Raw genomic sequence first — 19,446 nt, forward strand, 5'->3', positions numbered from 1 at the left:
TGAGAGGCCCCTGAATGCCGACTGAGAGGCACGGTAAAATCAAGGTCTTCTTTCTGAAGCGATGTTTTCAGCTCTGACGTCAGTTTCTGAAATTGTTTCTTTGCAAACTTAAAAAATCTGCTTTTGCGCTCTTTTTGGTATTCATTTGCGGTGTCCTTTGAAAGTGCGGCCTGTGAGTCAAAAAAGTCTATCACATTATAAAGTATAAATCTCAAACTGAAATGATGTTTGGATGAGCTACTGTTCTCATTGCATCCATCATCTCCGCCGTCAGAATAATGAAGGTCATTACTTATAATCTTGACAATGTCAAACGCTGCATCATAAGCTTCCAAAGAGGGGCTGGGATATCCAAGAAGAGGCTCTTCTTGGATATCCGGTGTCGCAGTGGACCATTTGTCAAGGATTGTAGCCAGTGCTTGAGTCACAGAGCGGACCTTTGATTTCATGCTCACAGACGATTCACACCTCTCTCGTTCCAGGGTCAGTCTTGTAAATTTGGGACTTTTTGGCCACGAACAGCATAGGCAACTGGAGTTCAGCTGACTAATCAATCTTTTCAGACATTTGGCAACATGACTCACCATTTGACAATGAGACGCTGTGCTGGATATGGAGCCTGTGACAAAAATGGCAGACCCTTCCTGCCAAGTCAGGCTGTTGATGGCCAGAGATACAGCAGAGGTTACCTTTTGTGAAACTTCCTCCTCAATCAGCTCTGTCAGCTTTTCTGCACTCTCACATTTTTCCAGTGAGACCTGAAGAACTTCAGCAAAAATACCAATGAGGGAGTCTCCCAGTTGCATGTCGACGTTTTCCAAAGCTGTAATTATATCAGCCTGGGAATCATTCCACAGTAGAAGCTCCTGAAACATTGGTAAGACTATGCTCACAGCCGATGCAGAGAGCGCCTGTATGATTTCGCAAAGCATATCAGTCAGTATTGTATCAACTCCTGGGTCACAAATCCCATCAGCTAACAGGCTCCACTGTACTTCAGAGATTTGATCGAAATGTCTGTTCACGACGGGCTTCACGGCCCCTGGATTGATAAAGATAACGTTATCCATCGGGGGGTTTCCGGACTGCTCTACTAGAGACATGTCTTTTCCTTTCCTTAAGTTGGTTTGAAACTTGCTAAAAAAGTTGTCAAGTGGTTTGTAGCTCTTTACTGTGGTTACTGTGGTCTGGTGTGGTCAGCGGCTGTCGCTAGTAAAAGCTAAAAGTATTAGTACTTTTATATAGCCTTTATAAACCTGCACTAATATTTATACATCCGAGATTCTATGACGTCACTTGGAACATAGCGAACATCAAAGCATTAGCGTTCGATCATAGCGAACATCAAAGCATTAGCTTTGTTCAAAGCATCACAGCGCGCACCGCAGACGCAGACAAACACGCGCATGCGCACACGGACACGTATGAGACGAACGCACACACACATTTTGGCGGAAGTGAAGCTGCAGTAATACGACCAAATAGTTACGGATAGCGAACAGAAATGCCAACAATTTCCACTCTCACTGAATTGTTTTGGAATTAATTCATAAGTAGGCTACACCAATCAATTAATAAATCAATCATTCTTATATGATCAATGATTATGATGAATATTCATATTCCAAAATAAAAGAGGTGAATTCATGTCATTGTCCTGGCGCAGTTGTCACATCACTATTAATGCCAGGGTAAATTCAATGCGCCCTTTACGCACAGCAAAAGAGCTGAGGTATTGTAATGCCTGAAGCATTCACAACCAACAATGAGCAACTGCGACAGACACACAGACAGTAGAACTTAGCCTGTTTACTAATGTTAAGTTAAATAATATAGAAAGAATGTAAATTCCTGTTTTTGCACAAAATATATCAAGCACTTTTCAGGAACCTGTGTCTAATTTCAAAAACTTTCAAGATCTTGATTTTTTTTCTCTAAAAGTCACAAACTTTCAAAGATTTCAAGGACCTTCGTTAAAAGTCAACCATGACAGATACACACTGGACCAAGTGAGGCAGACGATAAACTTTTATTTAGAGATTCAACAATTCAAGTGAATAATTTTTATGGAAGACAACTTTTCTACAAAATCTTGAACACTTAGTACTAACACATCTAACCACCTTCCCTTTATATAAAAAGGTAATACTAGTAGAGTTGTGTTGTAGCAGCAACTACACTGGCATAGGGAACAGAACTGGGAACCACTGCAATCAGTCACTTTGAACAAAGTACTTGCATGACAGTAGTTTTCATTTTCTTAGACACAAGTTCAAACTGAGGCATGGAAATGATTGCTGGCACAAAAGCATCATTTAAACCTTTGGGATACTGATAACAGTGGGTGCCTTAGGACCCATGACTAAAATATGTTGTCAATACAAAGTTAACCACAACAATGAAGTATTTAAGTGATGATTTTGAACTGTGAGTCTTACGTCCTTCTGATAAAAGGCCAATCTTATCAAAAGAAGTACTGATAAAGCAACAAAACATTACACATGTACCTGTACCGTCAATAATCTAGAAATATGAACTTTGCTGAACAGTTACAGTATCTGTTTTGTCTCACTTTTTCAACATCATCCTAAAGAGGAAACAGAAAAGGGACATAAAAGGTCATATTTGGCAGTGAAAGGCAGAATCTCGCAGAACATCACTGGAATGTCTTTGGCCCTTTAATCAAATTGTAGAACAGAGATAAATAACGTCAACTAAAGCTGAGAAAATATATATTTTAACCAGCAAAAGACATGCAAGTCCTGGCAAGACTGGCAACTGGGACCCGACTTACACAGGCTCAACAGAGTACAAAACCCTTTAAAACCTGCTTGGAATTAATAACAGAAAAATCTCCAACATAATTACCTGTTAAAAACTTAATTATCTACTTTAACTCCAACATAAATAAAAGGATCCCAATCATAAATTAATCTACAGGTCATGATACATACATAAACAATACAGCACAATATTCCACGAGTAAGAAAGTGCTCCCTTTCTTCTATGGTAGAAGAACTGTTCGGCTTTCACAAACCCCATAAGAATGCAAATGACCAACTACGTTATGTGCAACAAGTTTAACAAAATCCAAAGTGATGATTGAACAATAAAACCGATAACATTTAACTATTCTGTAGTGTTGCTTAAAGAAGCGCTCATGCCTCTGACGTGTTCGCTGAGGACTGTGATGGTCATAAATTCAGACTGTTCAACACAAAAACAAAAAACATTCAGTTCAACAAAAAAAAAATCATGTTTCTAAAAGAGAAAGTTGGGATTATAAGTTATAAAAGTGCAAAAACAGATGTTCAAGATGATCATCGGATGCAACACTATGAGATGACTGATACTTGGAGCAGACTGTCATCTAGTTCAGGCAGAGTCCCTTGTCCTTCCAAAGAAATAGTTGATATTAAACGGTTGATAAGGCACTTCAAAGTGTCCACGGTACATCTGGACCTCTGGCTCAGAATCACCTGTTCAGACCAACTTCTTTTTTCCAGTTTTTTTCAACATGTGCTGCCCAAACTGTGAAGGCAGACAGAGGACAGAACAAGTACATGACACACTGCAAACCACTTAGACGAGATCAGTTGGATGACAAAAGTCCCACGTTAAGAAAAACAGTCTACCTCAGATAAAAAGGATGAATTAATGGCAGACTTTGTGGTGTCTGTGGCTTGTTTTATATAACAGTGATTAAAACCGTAACATCTCTCACCAAAGGGGTTTCAGTTTGAGGTTTCACGTCTGGTACAGGAAGACTGAAATCTTCCTTGTCATCTCGTTCACTGTTGTGTCGATACCGGTGGGCGAACTTGCGTTTCAGGGCCTCGGCGATGAGAGATGCAGCATCCGCCGGCTCGTTAGACTTCAATTTGGCGTCAACTTCCACTGGACGACTATGGAGCATACAATTAATATTCAAATCAACACAAGAATAAAAAAACACCACTGTTAGCTGGGACACACATTTATAAGCTTCCAAAAAAAAGAAACTCTTAATCCTTCACATTTAATCACTTACAAATGTTTCTGAATGGATTTTAATTGGTCCACTATTTGAGTAGGGGCCCACCTTTTGACTGACCGCAACTTGACTTTGCCTATGTCTTTCAGGACATCAAGCATGTTGGGAATTTCTGCTGGCTTTGGATCCAAAGTTGTCTGGCCCTCCGTCTTCTTCCCTCTGCGCTCCTTTATTAAGTCTATGGCAGAAAATGTCCGCTGGAGACCTGGAAGCGGTGGTGGTGGAGGAGGTGGTGGTGGTGGGGGAGGGGGAGGCAGGGAGCCAGAGGGTGGAGGGGGAGGTGTCCCTGTGGTAGCAGCTGAGGTGAAACAAAGGAAAGAGAAAGCTCAAAGCTGTGGAACATATGAAATTATGCTGCCATCTACAGGAAAATGCATGTTACCACAGCAGAGCAAAAACAAATCAGTCAGTGTTCACACCATACACAGAGAGTAAGTCTGTTTATTTACCTGGCTGTGCGCTCTTTTCCTGAGCCAGCACGATTTGTGCTATCTGAGCTCTGAGTTTGGCAAGTTCAGTCTCCAGTGCACTAATCTTCTGAGTGGTCGCATCGTTGGTGACTGTTTGCCCCTGGGGGTCCAGGGCCCCCTCATGCAGACTGGGCAGTGACCTCCGGCGGGTGATGGGTTTCCTCTGGGAATGAGGCTCGCGGGCTCGAAACACGAGTCCTTGTGGGATCCCTGACCTGTTGAGAAAAGGAGAATCATATTTTCTACACACATTTCAAAGAAGCAAGCAAAATTATGACACAATGAAACTGCAATTCTCCTTCGGAAGAGGTTTGCTTATAAAATTGAGCTCTCACCTGGGTCTGCCTAGGTTGTCTTCATCCTCATCCCTGTCTATCCAGGCAATATCAGCCAGAGAGGCCACAACACCATTCTGCCTCCTAGCGCCAATAAAGACACCAGCATCCTCAGTATATGGGTGAAGCTGTTAGAGAGGGATGCCATGTTTAACATTTAAACAGAAAAACTCATCATGGAAAAGAGCACAACCAAGCACACAGCACAACACTGCATTTCTGCAACTAATAAAAGCAACTAATTAAGTAAAAATGGGGGCAGTTCAGAGGGAAGAGGTGAGGAGAAGATCTACACGTTGTAAATGAAAGGTTCAGGAAGATCAGTAGGTCTTTCATCAGCTCAAGGTTGTTGAAGATTGCTGAACAAACTGACCTAAAGCAGACATACTGCATTCCTCATAGCTAGGGAGGGGAGCTGGAGACATAAGAAAAGAAGAAAAGAAAGGCACAGTGTTGAAGAAGACAGAAAAGTCAAGAAGATTCAATTCAGTTTTTAAAATTTCATGCCACTGAATGATCTGAAATATGTCAGGGGTTGACATGTTAACAGTTTAAAAACTTCCAAACAAACAGTCAGCACTCTGATGATAACAAAATATCTCCGTCATAATGACTGCATCCACTGTTTATGGTTTATAAATGTAAACAGTCAGACAAGCAGGGTTAATAAAAGTCAAAGAGGGTGTGTGATTTGTGTGTGAACAGTTGGGAGAGACAGACAGAAAGACAGAAGAGGAGTCAGGGCTGTGTCATAGGTGACTATTTTAAAAAGACATGGAATAACAAGAAGGACAACATGCTATTATCTAAAAATACAAAATATACACACTACATTTTAAAGACATAAGGGTTGGTCTGCTAAATGACAGCACGATAAAAACTCTGGTAACCTTCCCTCACCTGAAAATGAACCCTGGGGCAGGGTTTAAGAGGAAGACTAGCGGCTATCCTCCTCACAATACTTCTCGAGGACCCATAGGGCTTGGCTGATCCAAAAGCCTGCAAAACAGAAGATGAAACACATCATTTAAGTCACAAATGAAAGAAAACACTGTTTATTCCAAATTCTGTCATTTACAGTTAATTCAGTAATTAACTTAGTGCAGCCTACACAAGCTAGAAACACAAGTGGGAACACCAGCAGATTTCACTAGTCAGGGTTGGTACTTATCAGATCTTGCAACTGAGAGACCTTCGCAATAGGCTTTGAGTTGAGAGTCAATAAAAGGTAGAATGTGCTCTGTAAGACTACAAAATCAAATTTCGAAATGTCTGGAAATAGTATGTTTACCAGACATGTTTTTAGTCAATATCAACATGGACTTTCTCATACCAGGTCCATTTCAATCCGTGCATGATCTTTACTCATTTCTGTTGATGTGTTTCAAAAGGGCAGATAGACACATGCCCCAACACCAAAGGCATCATCACCAAATGGTCACCTAGAAGAAATATGAAACAAAAGTGATACATTCAGGTTGAATCCCAAAACTTAAAAACCAACAATAACTTCTTGAGGAGCTTTGAGCCACTACAATGTAATCCTGAGTTAAAATGCTCCAGTACAATACACTGATTATGTATCGATCTTTAGTATTGTTGACCTGCATTGACCTTAAAAAGCAATATAGTTATTTGTCCAATGTAATCATTGCTGCCAATGAGGAATAAGAATTTCTCCATCCTTTTCCCAACAAGTGGGGCATGCAATACAACTGTCCAACTAGCAACAAAGCAAATACAAGTTATTACAAGCTTTACGCGACTACTTAAAAAACATTTCTTTTTCGATGATTTAGCCTGATTTGAGCCATTTCAGCGACTAAGTGCAAATGGATAGTAACATTAGCTAAAATAGTAACAAACAAAGGTACTACAGCCAGAGATACAGCTTGTTAGAGTTATCATTAACAGCTAACATTGTCATTGCCATTTATGTTGTTTTGCCATTTTAAGTACGACTGACTGCTGTAACACTGTAGTTTATGACTGAGATCAATGAAGTACTTTCTGTTTCTCCAATCAATACTTACTATTTAACTAGCGTTGTCTATCCAGCGTTTCTATTAATGCGGCACGATATTCATGAGCTACCCTCAAGATACTATCTACCGCTGTTTGTTGGTTTCAAGAGTTCAAATATAACAATGACAAGAAACGCCTAAACGTGAGTCAGTCGCTGTTCTGTGTCAGATGTTAGCTAATATGGTTGTGACAGGCTAACAGTTAGCTCAGCTAAATTAAACGTGTGTATATTACATTTAGCGGGCAGAACAGCTAACTGATGCTAGCAACGATAGCTAAGATAGCTAACTCCAGCCACCTTTAGCGACATTTATTAGGATACGCCAAACACACGCATAATTCTAGGTAACCCAAACGTGTGACAACAGACTACATGTTTAAACGGCATATTCATACGCGAAGGTCGGTTCTGTGTGACTTTGAAACCAACTTACCGAGACTGACGCTGGTTGACAACTTTCTAATTTTTTCCAACTTGTCTCCTGACGGGCATCCACTACAGGAGAAATGTGGGAAGAGTCATGGAATACATTTTTAGCCAATTGGATTACACAGATTACAATAGCTAGGTTGTCACTATGGTACGCCACCATTGGTCATTTATAGTGATTGACAAGCAAATCCACCAATCGTATTTGAGCTTTAACCGAAAACTATCTGATGATTGGTCCTAATGTCAGTCAATCAAATTATAATGTCCAATCATATGTTAGGAAGTTGATGTATGTTCGTTATATGTCCCTACATTCCCCGGCGAGGCTGTGCCCTGCTTCACTGCTGGGATTTTAGTGGAAAACTGGGATGTCCCGATTAACGAAACAGCTGTACCCATTGATCTGCCACAAAACCCAAACACTGGGCACAGCTGCTAGCTTCAGTACCGTAGTAAAGAAAGAGGCGCAGGCCTAGCGTTAGTGATATTATTTTGTTACAGTTGTTTTAAAGGTGACATCGAAACTTAGCTGTATCTCGTTTGGTTCTTGTTTTCGCATCTGTTGTAACTGAAGTCAGCTGGGGTTGTCTCATGGTTTTACTGAACACTGTCCAAAAGGTATGCTATAATTGTCAAGTAACGTTAGCTAGCCTAGCTTAGCTGCCGAAGCGCCTCTGTACCACAGGGCGTGATTTGAGGTGAGGCTGGGGGTCGTAGAAAGTGCCTTTGTCAAAAACAAGTGTTTGTATTTTGACTTGCACAAATGACTTGATTGTGTCAGCAGCAAATCATGAGATCAAACCGCATGTTTTATGAACTAGTTTACCAAAGCATGCTAAGCTATTTGCTCTTAGATGTGCTATCTGCAGTCTTATCAATGTATATCAGTGAAATCAGTAACTTTACAAGAGTCTCTAATCAGTCAGCTGGTGTATCACCGCATTTCAGAGGTTATTGCTGATATAAATCCATAGAGACTACAAACATTTCAGTAAAACTTGGTTTAAGGCAGTGGGATAGTTGTATAAGTTTAGTAGTAGGGTTATCCCAAGACACTTAATTTTGCAAAGTGAAACATAAAAAAAAGAAGCAAAACTAGGTGTTGAGATTTGTTGTTATGCACATAAAATGTATTTGTTTTAGTGTTGCAACCAGTGGTTTATTATTTGATCAGCCTGCTCACAGAAAATTATCTGTCATTAATAGTGACAGCCAATTCATGTTCATGTAATTTAATAATTTAAAAGCCCAAACATTCCTTGTTTTCAGCTTCTCAAATGTAAAGACTTGTTGCCTGTCTGTAATGTTGCAAAAACTGAATATTTTTTGGGCTTATTACGAGTGGTTAGGAAAAAAATAGCAATTTGAAGATATCACCTTGGACATTTTGTAGGCCAAACAATTAATTGAGAAAATCTACATTATAATCATGCTTAGTTAGCTCTAGCCCTGATATGGCTAATGTAAGCTCTCTGATTTACATCTTTCTTTTGTTTGTTTTTTTAAGTAGGGGTAAGAGGTTGGTTTGATGTGCGTGACGTCAAGACAAGAGGCACCATGAGTGCGGAGATTGATGCACTGACTGTGGTGAACCAGCTGCGAGATCTCGCTGCAGACCCCCTGAACAGAAGAGCCATAGTAGAAGACCAAGGCTGTCTGCCAGGTCTCATCCTTTTTTTGGACCACCCCAACCCACAGGTCGTCTACTCTGCACTATTGGTAAGCCATCAGCATTAATTATTTACATTTTCTTCATATGTTCACATATAGGACTCCTCATAGACGGTTACTGGTGCATAAAGAAAAACTACGAGGTTTGAGCTCACAGGGCTGAATATTCTTTACTACCACAGAAAGAGATATATCAATTATTTAAACATTTTAGTCTAAATATCTACAGCAGCTGCTTAGATTCAATAAGCCTTCGTTAATAATCAGTTGAGTTTCTACTGGTTCTTTACTTTAGTTGTTTTCTGCTCATGTCACATTCTGTCCCCCCCTGCTGTCCAGCAGTGTCAGAGCAGGTTTCTCTGACCGTCTAAAGGCCACTTCTCCCACCACTGTGTCCCAGTCACAGTCACAAGCTGACACGTGGTGGCACATACACATACATAAAAAAAAACCCCACTGTGCAATGGTGACATCTGCTGTCTGATTTGTGTTCTAAACACAAGTCTTGATATGGCAACCTCTCCCAGCACCCTTTTCTACAATGCTTGTATTGTGAGTAAACACTTAAGTGGTTTTTACGTAACAGTTCCTCCTTGACGGTAACCCGTGAAGTGTAAACACGGGGTCAGTGCATGTGTATTTATATTGGTTATGTAATATTTTCAAATTGTACGTGCTCACTCGTTTTTAAAGCTCTCTCTCCTCTGATATCACAAGGGGTCTGTCAGCTTTTAGCGGCGGATAGATAACGATTGCCCTTGTCCTTGCAGGCCGTGCGCTACCTGGCAGAATGTCGAGCCAACAGGGAGAAGATGAAGGGCGAGCTGGGCATGATGCTGAGTTTGCAGAATGTCATGCAGAAGCAAGTCCCTGTCATCACGACATCTCTCTCACACACACACACACACACACACACACACACACACAGACACAGACGCAGACACATGCTCACTGTGCACTTTCTTTAACGTAAAACCTTAACCTAGGATTTCTTTTGTTTTGCACAGACAATGTGTGCCAGTCTGCAAATTTTCCAGGCAGGATGACGTCCTTCCATCTGTCCTGTCAGGATGAATGTGATTAAAGTTGAATTAGAGTCGGGCAGTAAACAGTTAAATTGCTGTTTCTGCATGTCATAGATTTTAATGCATCTTGCCACCTCTCGACAATTTCTTGATGAGTCCACATGCATGTTTTTACTGATGTGAGCTTATATTTGCTCCTGTTTTGTTGTGGAGTTAGCAGGTTGTTTAGCAGAGGTGGCTCATTTTGCACTCAAGGTACATTTTGCAGGGGTTTTACAAAGTCTTGAAATTTTGTAAAATACTTAATCTGAACAATTGTGTCTTTGAGGTTAGGAATATGCTTGAACTCTATTTCTTTAAACTGGCGTTTCATCTCCACAATCACTCATGTGAACCAAAAATCTTTAAAGGTTTTAGATGAAACTAGCCCGTCATCATATTTTTTTGTTTCCTGTCATTAAAGAGAGCATTAAATAATCATCATCAAAACATACAATTAAAGTTAAACTGGCAATAGACAAGTTTTTTTTGCTTATGAAGTAAATTCTGATTGCACAGTGTAATGGCTATAGAACAATGACACCATCAGCAGTTGGATTGGTTCCCTATAAACCTTGCTTTCACAGTGCAATTTGGTCTACCACCGGGCATGAAAATGAAGGCTGACTGGCAATCCAGTCAGGCTGGCAGCTTGGCCCCATTTCTATCTGCTTTCATGTCTCCATGAGAGAATAAATGAATGAATGAACTCAGGTTTTGTCCTGTATACTGTTGTTGGCAGGCTTGGTCCAATATTAGATATTATCGAATATTGCGATATTTGCAGTTAATTGCGATATTTTTCGCAATATCGAATGTCAAACTGTTACGGTATCTTCAGGCTTTTATTTTAAAAAGACAATGCACGCTGAGCTGTCGTGGCAGCGGACGCAAAGTGCTTTGATATTTGACTGGATGGGAATGAGAACGGGCTGGCAGAGGTTACTACAGGTTAATTGATGTATCGGCGTGCGCACAGTGCGCGTGACATGTTGGACTTAGTTTCCAAGAAGAATGCAAGCTCACCAGTTCGGCAATATTTTGGGTTTAAAGCGGGAGAATATGGCGAGCCAAGGCATTTAATTGAGACTACATGTCATTTTCACTGTGAGACGATAACATCGTCTATTGTGATATTTGGGCAGGACAGTTTTTGGCTTAGGTACCTTGAAAGTGCTTGAATTTTCCTATTAAAAAGCTATACAAGCACTGATTTTAAGCTATCTTGTAGCATTTGTAGGCTTTTTTGAAAAAGGTACACAATTAATTCTATATTCTCCCAACAGAGCATAATGAACCCGCTCTGGTCACTCATGTAGTGTTGTAGGCAGGTCCGGTTTGAGGACGTGTTGTGCTCCAGATAGCTGCTCTTACCCCCGGGTGTGTGGCAGCTCTGTTAAGTGACTGCTGTTCATCATTAGCACCCTGATAGGAATAGACCTATGTTCAAGTGGCCGGCTGTAGCCTGTATGATTTTTGTCGCCCCCTCCTCCCTACTCTCCTGCGGCAAAGCTCTTGCCCGCCCTGGAGTGAGCAAGTCACTTCAGCTAGTCAGGGGTGGCATCAAGAGGAGCCCTGCAGTAACAGCAGCAGCTCTCCCTGCTTGCAGTCCAGTCGATGTGACTTTGGGTAGAGGTCGATCGTAGCTGGACAGAGTGGCGACACACAGCTGAGGTGGAAGCGTCTAGCATTGTTGCACCAAGCAGGTGTGAATACCATTTTTGTTCCTTCAAGACATTAAGATCAGAAGCTCAAGACAATGTTGGCTCTTATTCAACCCATGAAAGTGATGAAGAGGTAAATAAATCAATCGCCAAAAGGCTGGCAGGTTTCCATAGAGCCGGATCAGGATTATGTTGTACAGCGCCGGGGAGCACCAGGCTCCCAGAGGGCAATCAAGCCAGACAGCTGATGTCGTATGTGGTTACTATAGAAGGAGTGATGACTTGGTGACACATAAAGCCGTATAGCCTGCAGGGGTATCTCAGGATCTCTCACAAAATATCAGTAACTGCAACTGACCTCATGTGGCTTCTTCAGGGAAAACTGCTGCCCACTAAAATATTACACTCTGCTGTGTAGTTTTTTTTGCTAAAAGGGCAGTAAAAACATGACTGAAGTGCAGAATGGGCTTAATTAGCATGAGTTTGAATGTTATGTGATGGATTGCAGCATTGTCTTTCGGTGCACACAGAATATATTGAGATAAATGGACTCAAAGATTGATCATGTTTGTAAACTTGAAAGGTTGGGTGATGATGGGCTGTCACTGTGGCCCTCCGTGTTCTAATGCTCCAGCATCAGATTCATGACACATCCATTTGAACTTACAAAATGGAAGCTTAATGAATTTATTTCAATTTTAAGCACCATTCACACTTATTCCCTCCCACAGAAGTCTGGGTCATGGGTATTTCTAGCTTGCCGCTCAACCGAAATATCTTGGCACGGTATTATGGCCTTCAAAGAACGCACAAGTTTACCTATTCTTGCCTTCAGTCTTACTTACATTCAACTGCATTGCACCTTTACAGGTTATATATAGGACACTAGAAGTAGCAGTAGAGTGCCAGAATCTCAGACCAATACAAATGTGCATTTGTTTTCTCATTAAAGTTGGAAATAAAGAAAGCGGCATCTGAACATGCACTGCTCATGAAACTCAGATCAAATTGTCAAACTGCTGTGTAGATCAAGATTCTGTTACTACTGGGGTTGGAAATTGACACCACATTGAGCTCATAAGATTTTAGATTGTTATTAAAAGATACATGTAACAAGGCTTGTGTACAGTTAACTAAGAACAAAAGTTAATGTATTTCTGAAGAGGTGGGGATATTTGGGCACTACAGTAGTGCATGGATCAACTCTGTTGGAGAGGAGAGAGCTAATACTGGTGTATCGATACTGCGAAACATAAGGATTGAAACAATTTCATATATTCAGAATCGATATGTATCCATGTTTCAATATTTTTGACACTACGATCTATTTAATCACAATCATGATCTAAATTGTCCTCAATTTTGAAATGCCAGACTTGATATAGCCTATGAATGTCTCCATTTGCACCATTAAAACACAAAATTGTCAGTAAAGAGGGTTCTTCTTTGGCACAACCTCCTCATCTGCCACGCTGCTCGCTATAACTCACGTTGCATACGTGAATACTTCGCACAATCAGCATAACAATCTAGTTGAATACCACACTCTTTTGATATGTATAGGTAGGGCAGATCCACTAGGCAATGAGGTTGTGTAAAGTTTGGAAACAGAAGTTAAGAGGATATTAGATATTGCTGTCTCTACAAACGTCAAGGTGGATCTTAACTTTCCTGCCTCAAACTTATGCAGAAGCATATTTTAGTGCACTGTTTAGCCGCTATATCAAAAAGTTTGTGTACTTGCCTCCATGTTGAAACCCATGGACACAGGGATGATAGTGAGGCCCTTTAATGCGCTAACATACCCGCACGGCTGGACGGCTATGAAAACAAAGAAGAAGGAAGCTCAGTTTACAGCGGATACAGAGATAGTGTGACGTCATTTTCTGCTCAGGACGCTATTAGCTCACTAACATTATATATTAAATTGTGTGCTTCTCTATTAATAGATAGAGAAATATAGATATCAGATATTTAGATTTCATTTGTTTTGTTACAGATGTACTTACAAATACACTGTCAGCACAACAGAGCACTTGTGTGTACATGAACCACGTTTGCAATTCAAGCAACATATGTCATATTTCTTCCACAATTGTCTCCCTCTCTCACCTTGTTCTTACTCTCTCACCAAAGGGGTACGTCGCCAGGGGAGACCAAACTGTTGGCCTCTGAGATCTATGAGATCTTGCAGGCGGCCGGTAAAGAAGAAGCCGAACAGGCCGAGGCAGCAGCTGCCTCCTGCCAGCGTAAAGCCCACTTCTTCCTGGGCTCCAACAACAAGAGGGCCAAAACTGTGGTGCTGCACATCGACGGACTGGACGACCCTGTAAGTGTTCACGGAGCGCTTCCAGGACTCAACGCGACGTACTGGCACGCATCTATCATGCTCCGACACACCAAACGTCTGTTGATGCACAAAAATCTCATTTTGGTGGCATTGTGCTCGCTGCTGTCATTATCACAGTGTTGTCACTGCAGCTTAGTGGTGTCTGTCTGGCACAGGATAGGGGGGTGGAGGGGTCAGGTTGTAAATGTCAGCCATTGAACAGCAGGATGTTAAGATTGAACCTGAACGCTGCACTGCAGGAAGCTTTCACCTAGCCAGATTACATTACAGCAGACAGACGGCCTCTGGTGGGCTCCATCGCTATCACTACAGCAGAAACGCAACAATGTGGCAGCTGGAAACCACACTCATGTAAACTGGACTTATATTTCTGATATGCCCACATGTGACCTGATTAAACTGTAGCTGATTCTTTATTTTACTATCTGATGTACCTTTTAAAGCCACAATCATTTCCTAACTCATGGCATGTTGGCCCTGCTGTGTTGCACGGCTACACATACGTTTCATCTGTTTCCTGTCTCTTGGCAGACTCGAAGGAGCCTTTGCGAGGAGGCGTTGCTTAAGATTCGGGGGGTCATCAGCTTCACCTTCCAGATGGCTGTCAAGAGATGTGTTGTCAGGATCCGCTCTGACCTTAAAGCTGAGGTGAGTGTCTGTCCAGACAAAGAAAATCATACAGGAAGTTAGGAAAAGTGTCTGATAGGCCTGTCACAATAACTACTTTTTGTTGGACGATATATTGCCCCAGATATAATTGCGATAAACGATATTATTGTCATTTTAAGACCATTTTATGCCACTGATTTAATGATAATATAGAGACATAATGATGTAAGTATGCACTTTCAAAGAGCAATTCAATTTTAATTCTTAATATTCAGATATTGGAATTGGAAAGTACAAAAATAATTTAAAGTTATATATAAATAAATAAACCTGAATTATGTAAAAACACACAACCAAAACAATAAAGAAAATGCTGAGGTGCTGCACCCAAGTCTAAGGCTAAAAAGTTACATTTTTGGTGACATTCTTATGTTAACAATCATGCATATAAACACAATGGGCAAAATGCTGTTTCCACATTAGGAACGGGACATTAAAATGGTGATGAACAAAAACAAAAGTTGATCGTGGTGAAATATCATCGAGATAATCATAATTTGAGACAATCTTGAATATCCTCACCTGATTGACTTACAAAAGCTGTCTAGCTCACTGATGTACAGTCCGTTATTGGCGTTCTGATTTATTTTGAATTGTCTAAGCCTGTCACTATGGCTGAAGGCATGGCTTGCACATTGTATCCCCCACGAAAAAAAGATACATTGTATGTGTGTAAATACTGTGAATTTCAAACTGAAACCAACAGGGAAATGAGGTCACCACCATTTATTTATCCTTTATTTGTGCAGGATGACCGTCCTTCTGATTTATGATTACTGAGATTCTTTGATTTATTGTTTTTCACTAAAAAAGACGAGGATCCAATCTGTTATGCAATAAAAATATCTTTCTGAACAAAATGTAAGGTTAAAGTGTGTTTTAGTGCAATTTTAGTGAAGAATATTTTGATGATTATCCAGTTAATATTGTGAATTGCAATTATGTTGGACAGGATAATAGTGACATTGTCCCATGCCTACTCCACATGTCTCTATTCCTGCAATCTGGGAAACTTGGAAAATGTTACTGTAACCTAATTATTATTGCTTCATTGCCTGTTTTTGATAATATTAAAAGTGAGAAATTAAAACCTTCAGTCAGTGCAAAAGCTTTTGGGAAAAAAGTTGCCTTATTATTTATATTTAAAAAGTAAGCAACTGTCCCATTTGATCAGAATGAGCCTGATTTGCCTACAATGAATTAAAATGTACTTAAATCTTCAATCTACTGTATCTGATTGGTTGGATTTCTCAGGCATAACTTTGATATTGTTATGTTATCATACAAGAAAGCTGAATTGTAGATTGTCAGCCTGTGTTTGGAACAGCGTTGCCATTGCCGTTGATCATTTAATTTACAAAAAGTATCCCATTCATGTTTGAGCTGAGCTGTAAATGAAAACGGTATTTTCTTCTCACAGGCGTTGGGCACAGCAATCAACTCCACCAAAGTAATGAAGGCTCAGCAGGTGGTGAAGACAGACGATGGAGGAGAGGTAAGAGATATGTGAGACCTGTAAGATCTCTATTGTTTACCTTCAATTAATGTATGTAAGACCTAGAACAAGTCAGCTGATAGATCAGTACGCTCGCTGTATGTTGTGTGTATCTCTGTACAGGGAGTGCAGCCGCCCTTGCCTGTGGCTGAGACTTATTCACACTGACATGATTAGCTAGTCACATCTCTGCCTCAGCCTGTAGGCTACATGCTTTTTGCCAAACACATGGACAGTCCTAGTAGGCATCATTTACAGCAGTGTATTCCTAATTTGGAGCTCGTACCCAAACTGCTTAGTGAAACTTCTAATTTTTAACAAAATATGAGATTCCAAAGCGTTTGTTTTCCAATAATCTGCAAAGGATTCTATTAGTTGTTGTTGAAATAGTTCGGGGGGGAAAAAAAGGGTGAAGGCTACATTAATAGTCGTATACAATGTGGCCAGCAGGGGGCAGACCTGACTCAGTCATGTAATCTGACTCCAGATGATGCTCATTTGGCTCTGTAGTCTAAGTGTGCTTTACATTAATCCTGGATTAAATTAGTTTTTTGGACACATTGCATGCTTCGTGACAATACAAACACAACTTATTCTCTCCGCTGTTCATTTTTTCTTTGTTCTTTTCTAACTAAATATTTCTGCTCTGTCTTTGTGCAGCGAATGGTGCCATTCCAGGAGGATTCGGCGGTGCTGGTGGAGGAGAACACAGATATCCCGGACTACCTGCCTGAGGAGGAGAGTCCGTCCGAGGAGCAGGACAAAGCCGTCACACGCGTGGGGTCCATCACGGACGGCATGGGCTGGCTAAGCACGGCCGCCAACTTCCTGACGCGCTCCTTTTACTGGTGACCACTTCCTGTGTTTCCCTCTCTGCTCCCCGTTTTCTCTAAAGTTCCATCCAGCTGCAGCCTTAGAATCTCTTTCAGCCTCGTCCTGGACTAAACCCTGCCTCAAGGCCCTATACTAGTCTAGACTCCCCCCTCTGCAAAGCACACAGACCAAGTGTGTGCAACAAGTGCTGGACTGCCAAGTGGAACCTGCAATAACTTTAACTTGTGTATATATTGAGCTACAAATCCCACTACTGGCTGTGTGTGCACAACTATAATACTATCTGCATATGTATCTCACAAGGCATAGCCAGAGGACTTTAAATCAGCCGAAACCAAATAACATTCTGGAAATGTGCACCGCTGCGTTGACGGAGTTGACACGTGGCAGGCTGTTTAATCGTTCTGAGGCTGATTTTGAAAGAAAATTGGGAGTTCTTTTTTTTTTTTTTGTGCATGATTTTTGGTTGCTTTCTTCCTGGTGTCTATTCCCAATCATCGTCCTTTTACTAAAAATATTTTTCATATTTTTTGTTCTTTAATTTCCTAATTAAGCCGAGATATTTTTTTCCCTCTGTTCAGTTTTATCAGCATGCAATGAGTCTTTTGTGCCAATCTTGCCTGATGCCTAGATCTGTGATTATTGTGTGTGCCTTTTTGACATTTTACTTTGATAATATTATAATTTTTTTTTTTTTCAACATTCATTCAAATGATTCGAGAGCTCCAAGCATGTCAGATGTAATGTTTGTGCTTCCCACGCGGCCCTTAGCAGCAGCCTGGCCTCCCTTAGCTTTAAGCTCACAGAGGGTCGTCACTTCAGTAGAAACTTAGAACTTAGACACCAGCAAGAGGCTGCAACATTTAGCCACTGGCTCACATGCATTCAACGGTTGTATACTGAAAAATGCTAGTTAGCACCTCACTGCATTTAGTTATCACAAATCAGGACTCCTCTGATGATGCTAAAATGCAGGAAAAATCAAATGGAGTTCTGCAGTGGCGTCGTATTGACTGACACCTCCTTGTGTTATTTGCACAGACTTTAGGCTACCTCTGCTTTCAGCCCTCTTATCTTACATCAGCATTATATTCAGTCTTCGGTAGTTTTAGTAAAGCATGGTGAAGACAAACACGTTAGCTGCCTGCTCGTCAAATACTTCCTCATGTTACCTCGACTCCCGCCGGCATTTTTACAGTATTCTAGCTTCCACCTGTTCAGTTCGACTTTTAGTTTAGCCAGCAGTGTCCTTAAAGCAAAAATCATGTTGGTGCACACTCAAACACACACGCACATACATACATACAGAGGACTCATTATTGTTGTCATGAGCAGTAGTAATATACTGGAACAAAGGTGTGGTTATGTACATTTTGTAAATTGTGCCTGATTCCCTAAAATCTCAGACCTTTTCATGTGAAGGTTTTTTTTTCTGTTTTTCTAATACTGGTTTGCATTTTTTAATGTCACAAAATAGGATGTAGCAGCTAATGCTAATAGCAAGTTTTCTCCTTTTATTTAGCCGTTACAACCCCTCGACTCACACCAGGTTTGTTTATTATCTCTTCTGACTTGTTTGAGTGTCTTTAGTAATTATTATACACAGTGCTGACCAGGTGACTTATATTGTTCTGATGGTGCGCAGACGTCACAGTTGGTTGAGGTCAAACAGATAGATGAATGACACAGAATGACATGAATAATCTGAACTGATGGTGGCTCTTCTCTGGACAAGCAATAATATTTTTTTGCATTGAACATAGTGATTATAGATCGCCATCCTCCATCCTTCAAATTAATGTTTTTGAATAAAAAGGTATTTGTTAAAATTTAGGATCAGCATCAGTATTAAAGTTACTTCTTTATTTCTCCATTTTGCACAGAATTAATCTCTTAAATTGCATCATGTGATTTCATTTTTAATATTCGGTGTCTCGGCTCATACGGCGAAGAAATACTTGAACGTTTCTTAGAACTGTCCTTATGTGTTGATAAATGTGTACATTTTTTCCCTTACCTATTAGATTAATGGCATCTGTAAGGTTGACCAACAACCACAGACTCAAAAATGTAACTTCATGTGTACAGACTTCATGTGTCTGTCATCAAATGTAATATAATGTAATGCAGATCTTAAAACTGTAGATTCCCATACACTGTTAATGCAAATGATGATAAACTTAAAATCAAACATTTCTGCTTCTTTTTATTTTTGTGGCTGGTTTTACATATGTATGTATGAGAAGATGGTTTTGACCAATCATTTCCAAGTATTACACTCTCATGACACACTTCATGGCGTGTGCAGTGCTAACACCAGTGCTCCAGAACTTACTTTGTCAAATCAAATTGCTGAAGGCAGTAACCATTCTTAGCAGAGAGAGCTAGAGAAGGGAAAAAATC

General features: G+C 40.5%; 2 protein-coding genes across 3 annotated transcripts; one reads left to right on the top strand and one right to left on the bottom strand.

The window, feature by feature from the left end:
• Positions 1-2,010: 2,010 nt before the first annotated feature.
• mtfr1 (mitochondrial fission regulator 1) lies at positions 2,011-7,384 on the bottom strand. Its single transcript, XM_073488041.1, has 8 exons — positions 7,298-7,384; positions 6,172-6,280; positions 5,739-5,837; positions 4,839-4,966; positions 4,483-4,718; positions 4,082-4,331; positions 3,725-3,905; positions 2,011-3,531 (listed from the first exon to the last, which is right to left on the bottom strand). The coding sequence occupies exons 2-8, from the start codon at positions 6,205-6,207 to the stop codon at positions 3,484-3,486; spliced, it is 978 nt and encodes a 325-aa protein (XP_073344142.1). The 5' UTR covers positions 6,208-6,280; positions 7,298-7,384; the 3' UTR covers positions 2,011-3,483.
• Positions 7,385-7,755: 371 nt separating this feature from the next.
• Positions 7,756-19,236, top strand: armc1 (armadillo repeat containing 1). 2 transcript variants are annotated; one of them, XM_073488042.1, is made up of 7 exons: positions 7,756-7,914; positions 8,804-9,015; positions 9,738-9,829; positions 13,832-14,024; positions 14,577-14,693; positions 16,135-16,209; positions 16,870-19,236. In XM_073488042.1, exons 2-7 carry the CDS (start codon positions 8,854-8,856, stop codon positions 17,059-17,061), a joined length of 831 nt encoding a protein of 276 aa, XP_073344143.1. In that variant the 5' UTR covers positions 7,756-7,914; positions 8,804-8,853; the 3' UTR covers positions 17,062-19,236. The 2 variants fall into 2 exon arrangements, with proteins under 2 accessions (XP_073344143.1, XP_073344144.1); XM_073488043.1 differs by having other exon boundaries at positions 8,807-9,015.
• The last annotated feature ends 210 nt before the right edge of the window (positions 19,237-19,446 follow it).

Source organism: Pagrus major, chromosome 19, assembly GCF_040436345.1.
Source record: "Pagrus major chromosome 19, Pma_NU_1.0".
NCBI lineage: Eukaryota > Metazoa > Chordata > Actinopteri > Spariformes > Sparidae > Pagrus > Pagrus major.

Bases quoted from the DNA above. Each gene is read 5' to 3' on its own strand.
- mtfr1 (XM_073488041.1), bottom strand. From the start codon at position 6,207: ATGAGTAAAGATCATGCACGGATTGAAATGGACCTG. The intron at 5,838-6,171 runs GTATGAGAAAGT...TCTGTTTTGCAG, and splicing joins CACGGATTGAAATGGACCTG to GCTTTTGGATCAGCCAAGCC. The intron at 4,967-5,738 runs GTGAGGGAAGGT...CCTCTCTAACAG, and splicing joins GCCCCAGGGTTCATTTTCAG to CTTCACCCATATACTGAGGA.
- armc1 (XM_073488042.1), top strand. From the start codon at position 8,854: ATGAGTGCGGAGATTGATGCACTGACTGTGGTGAACCAGCTGCGAGAT. The intron at 14,025-14,576 runs GTAAGTGTTCAC...GTCTCTTGGCAG, and splicing joins TCGACGGACTGGACGACCCT to ACTCGAAGGAGCCTTTGCGA. The intron at 14,694-16,134 runs GTGAGTGTCTGT...TTCTTCTCACAG, and splicing joins GCTCTGACCTTAAAGCTGAG to GCGTTGGGCACAGCAATCAA.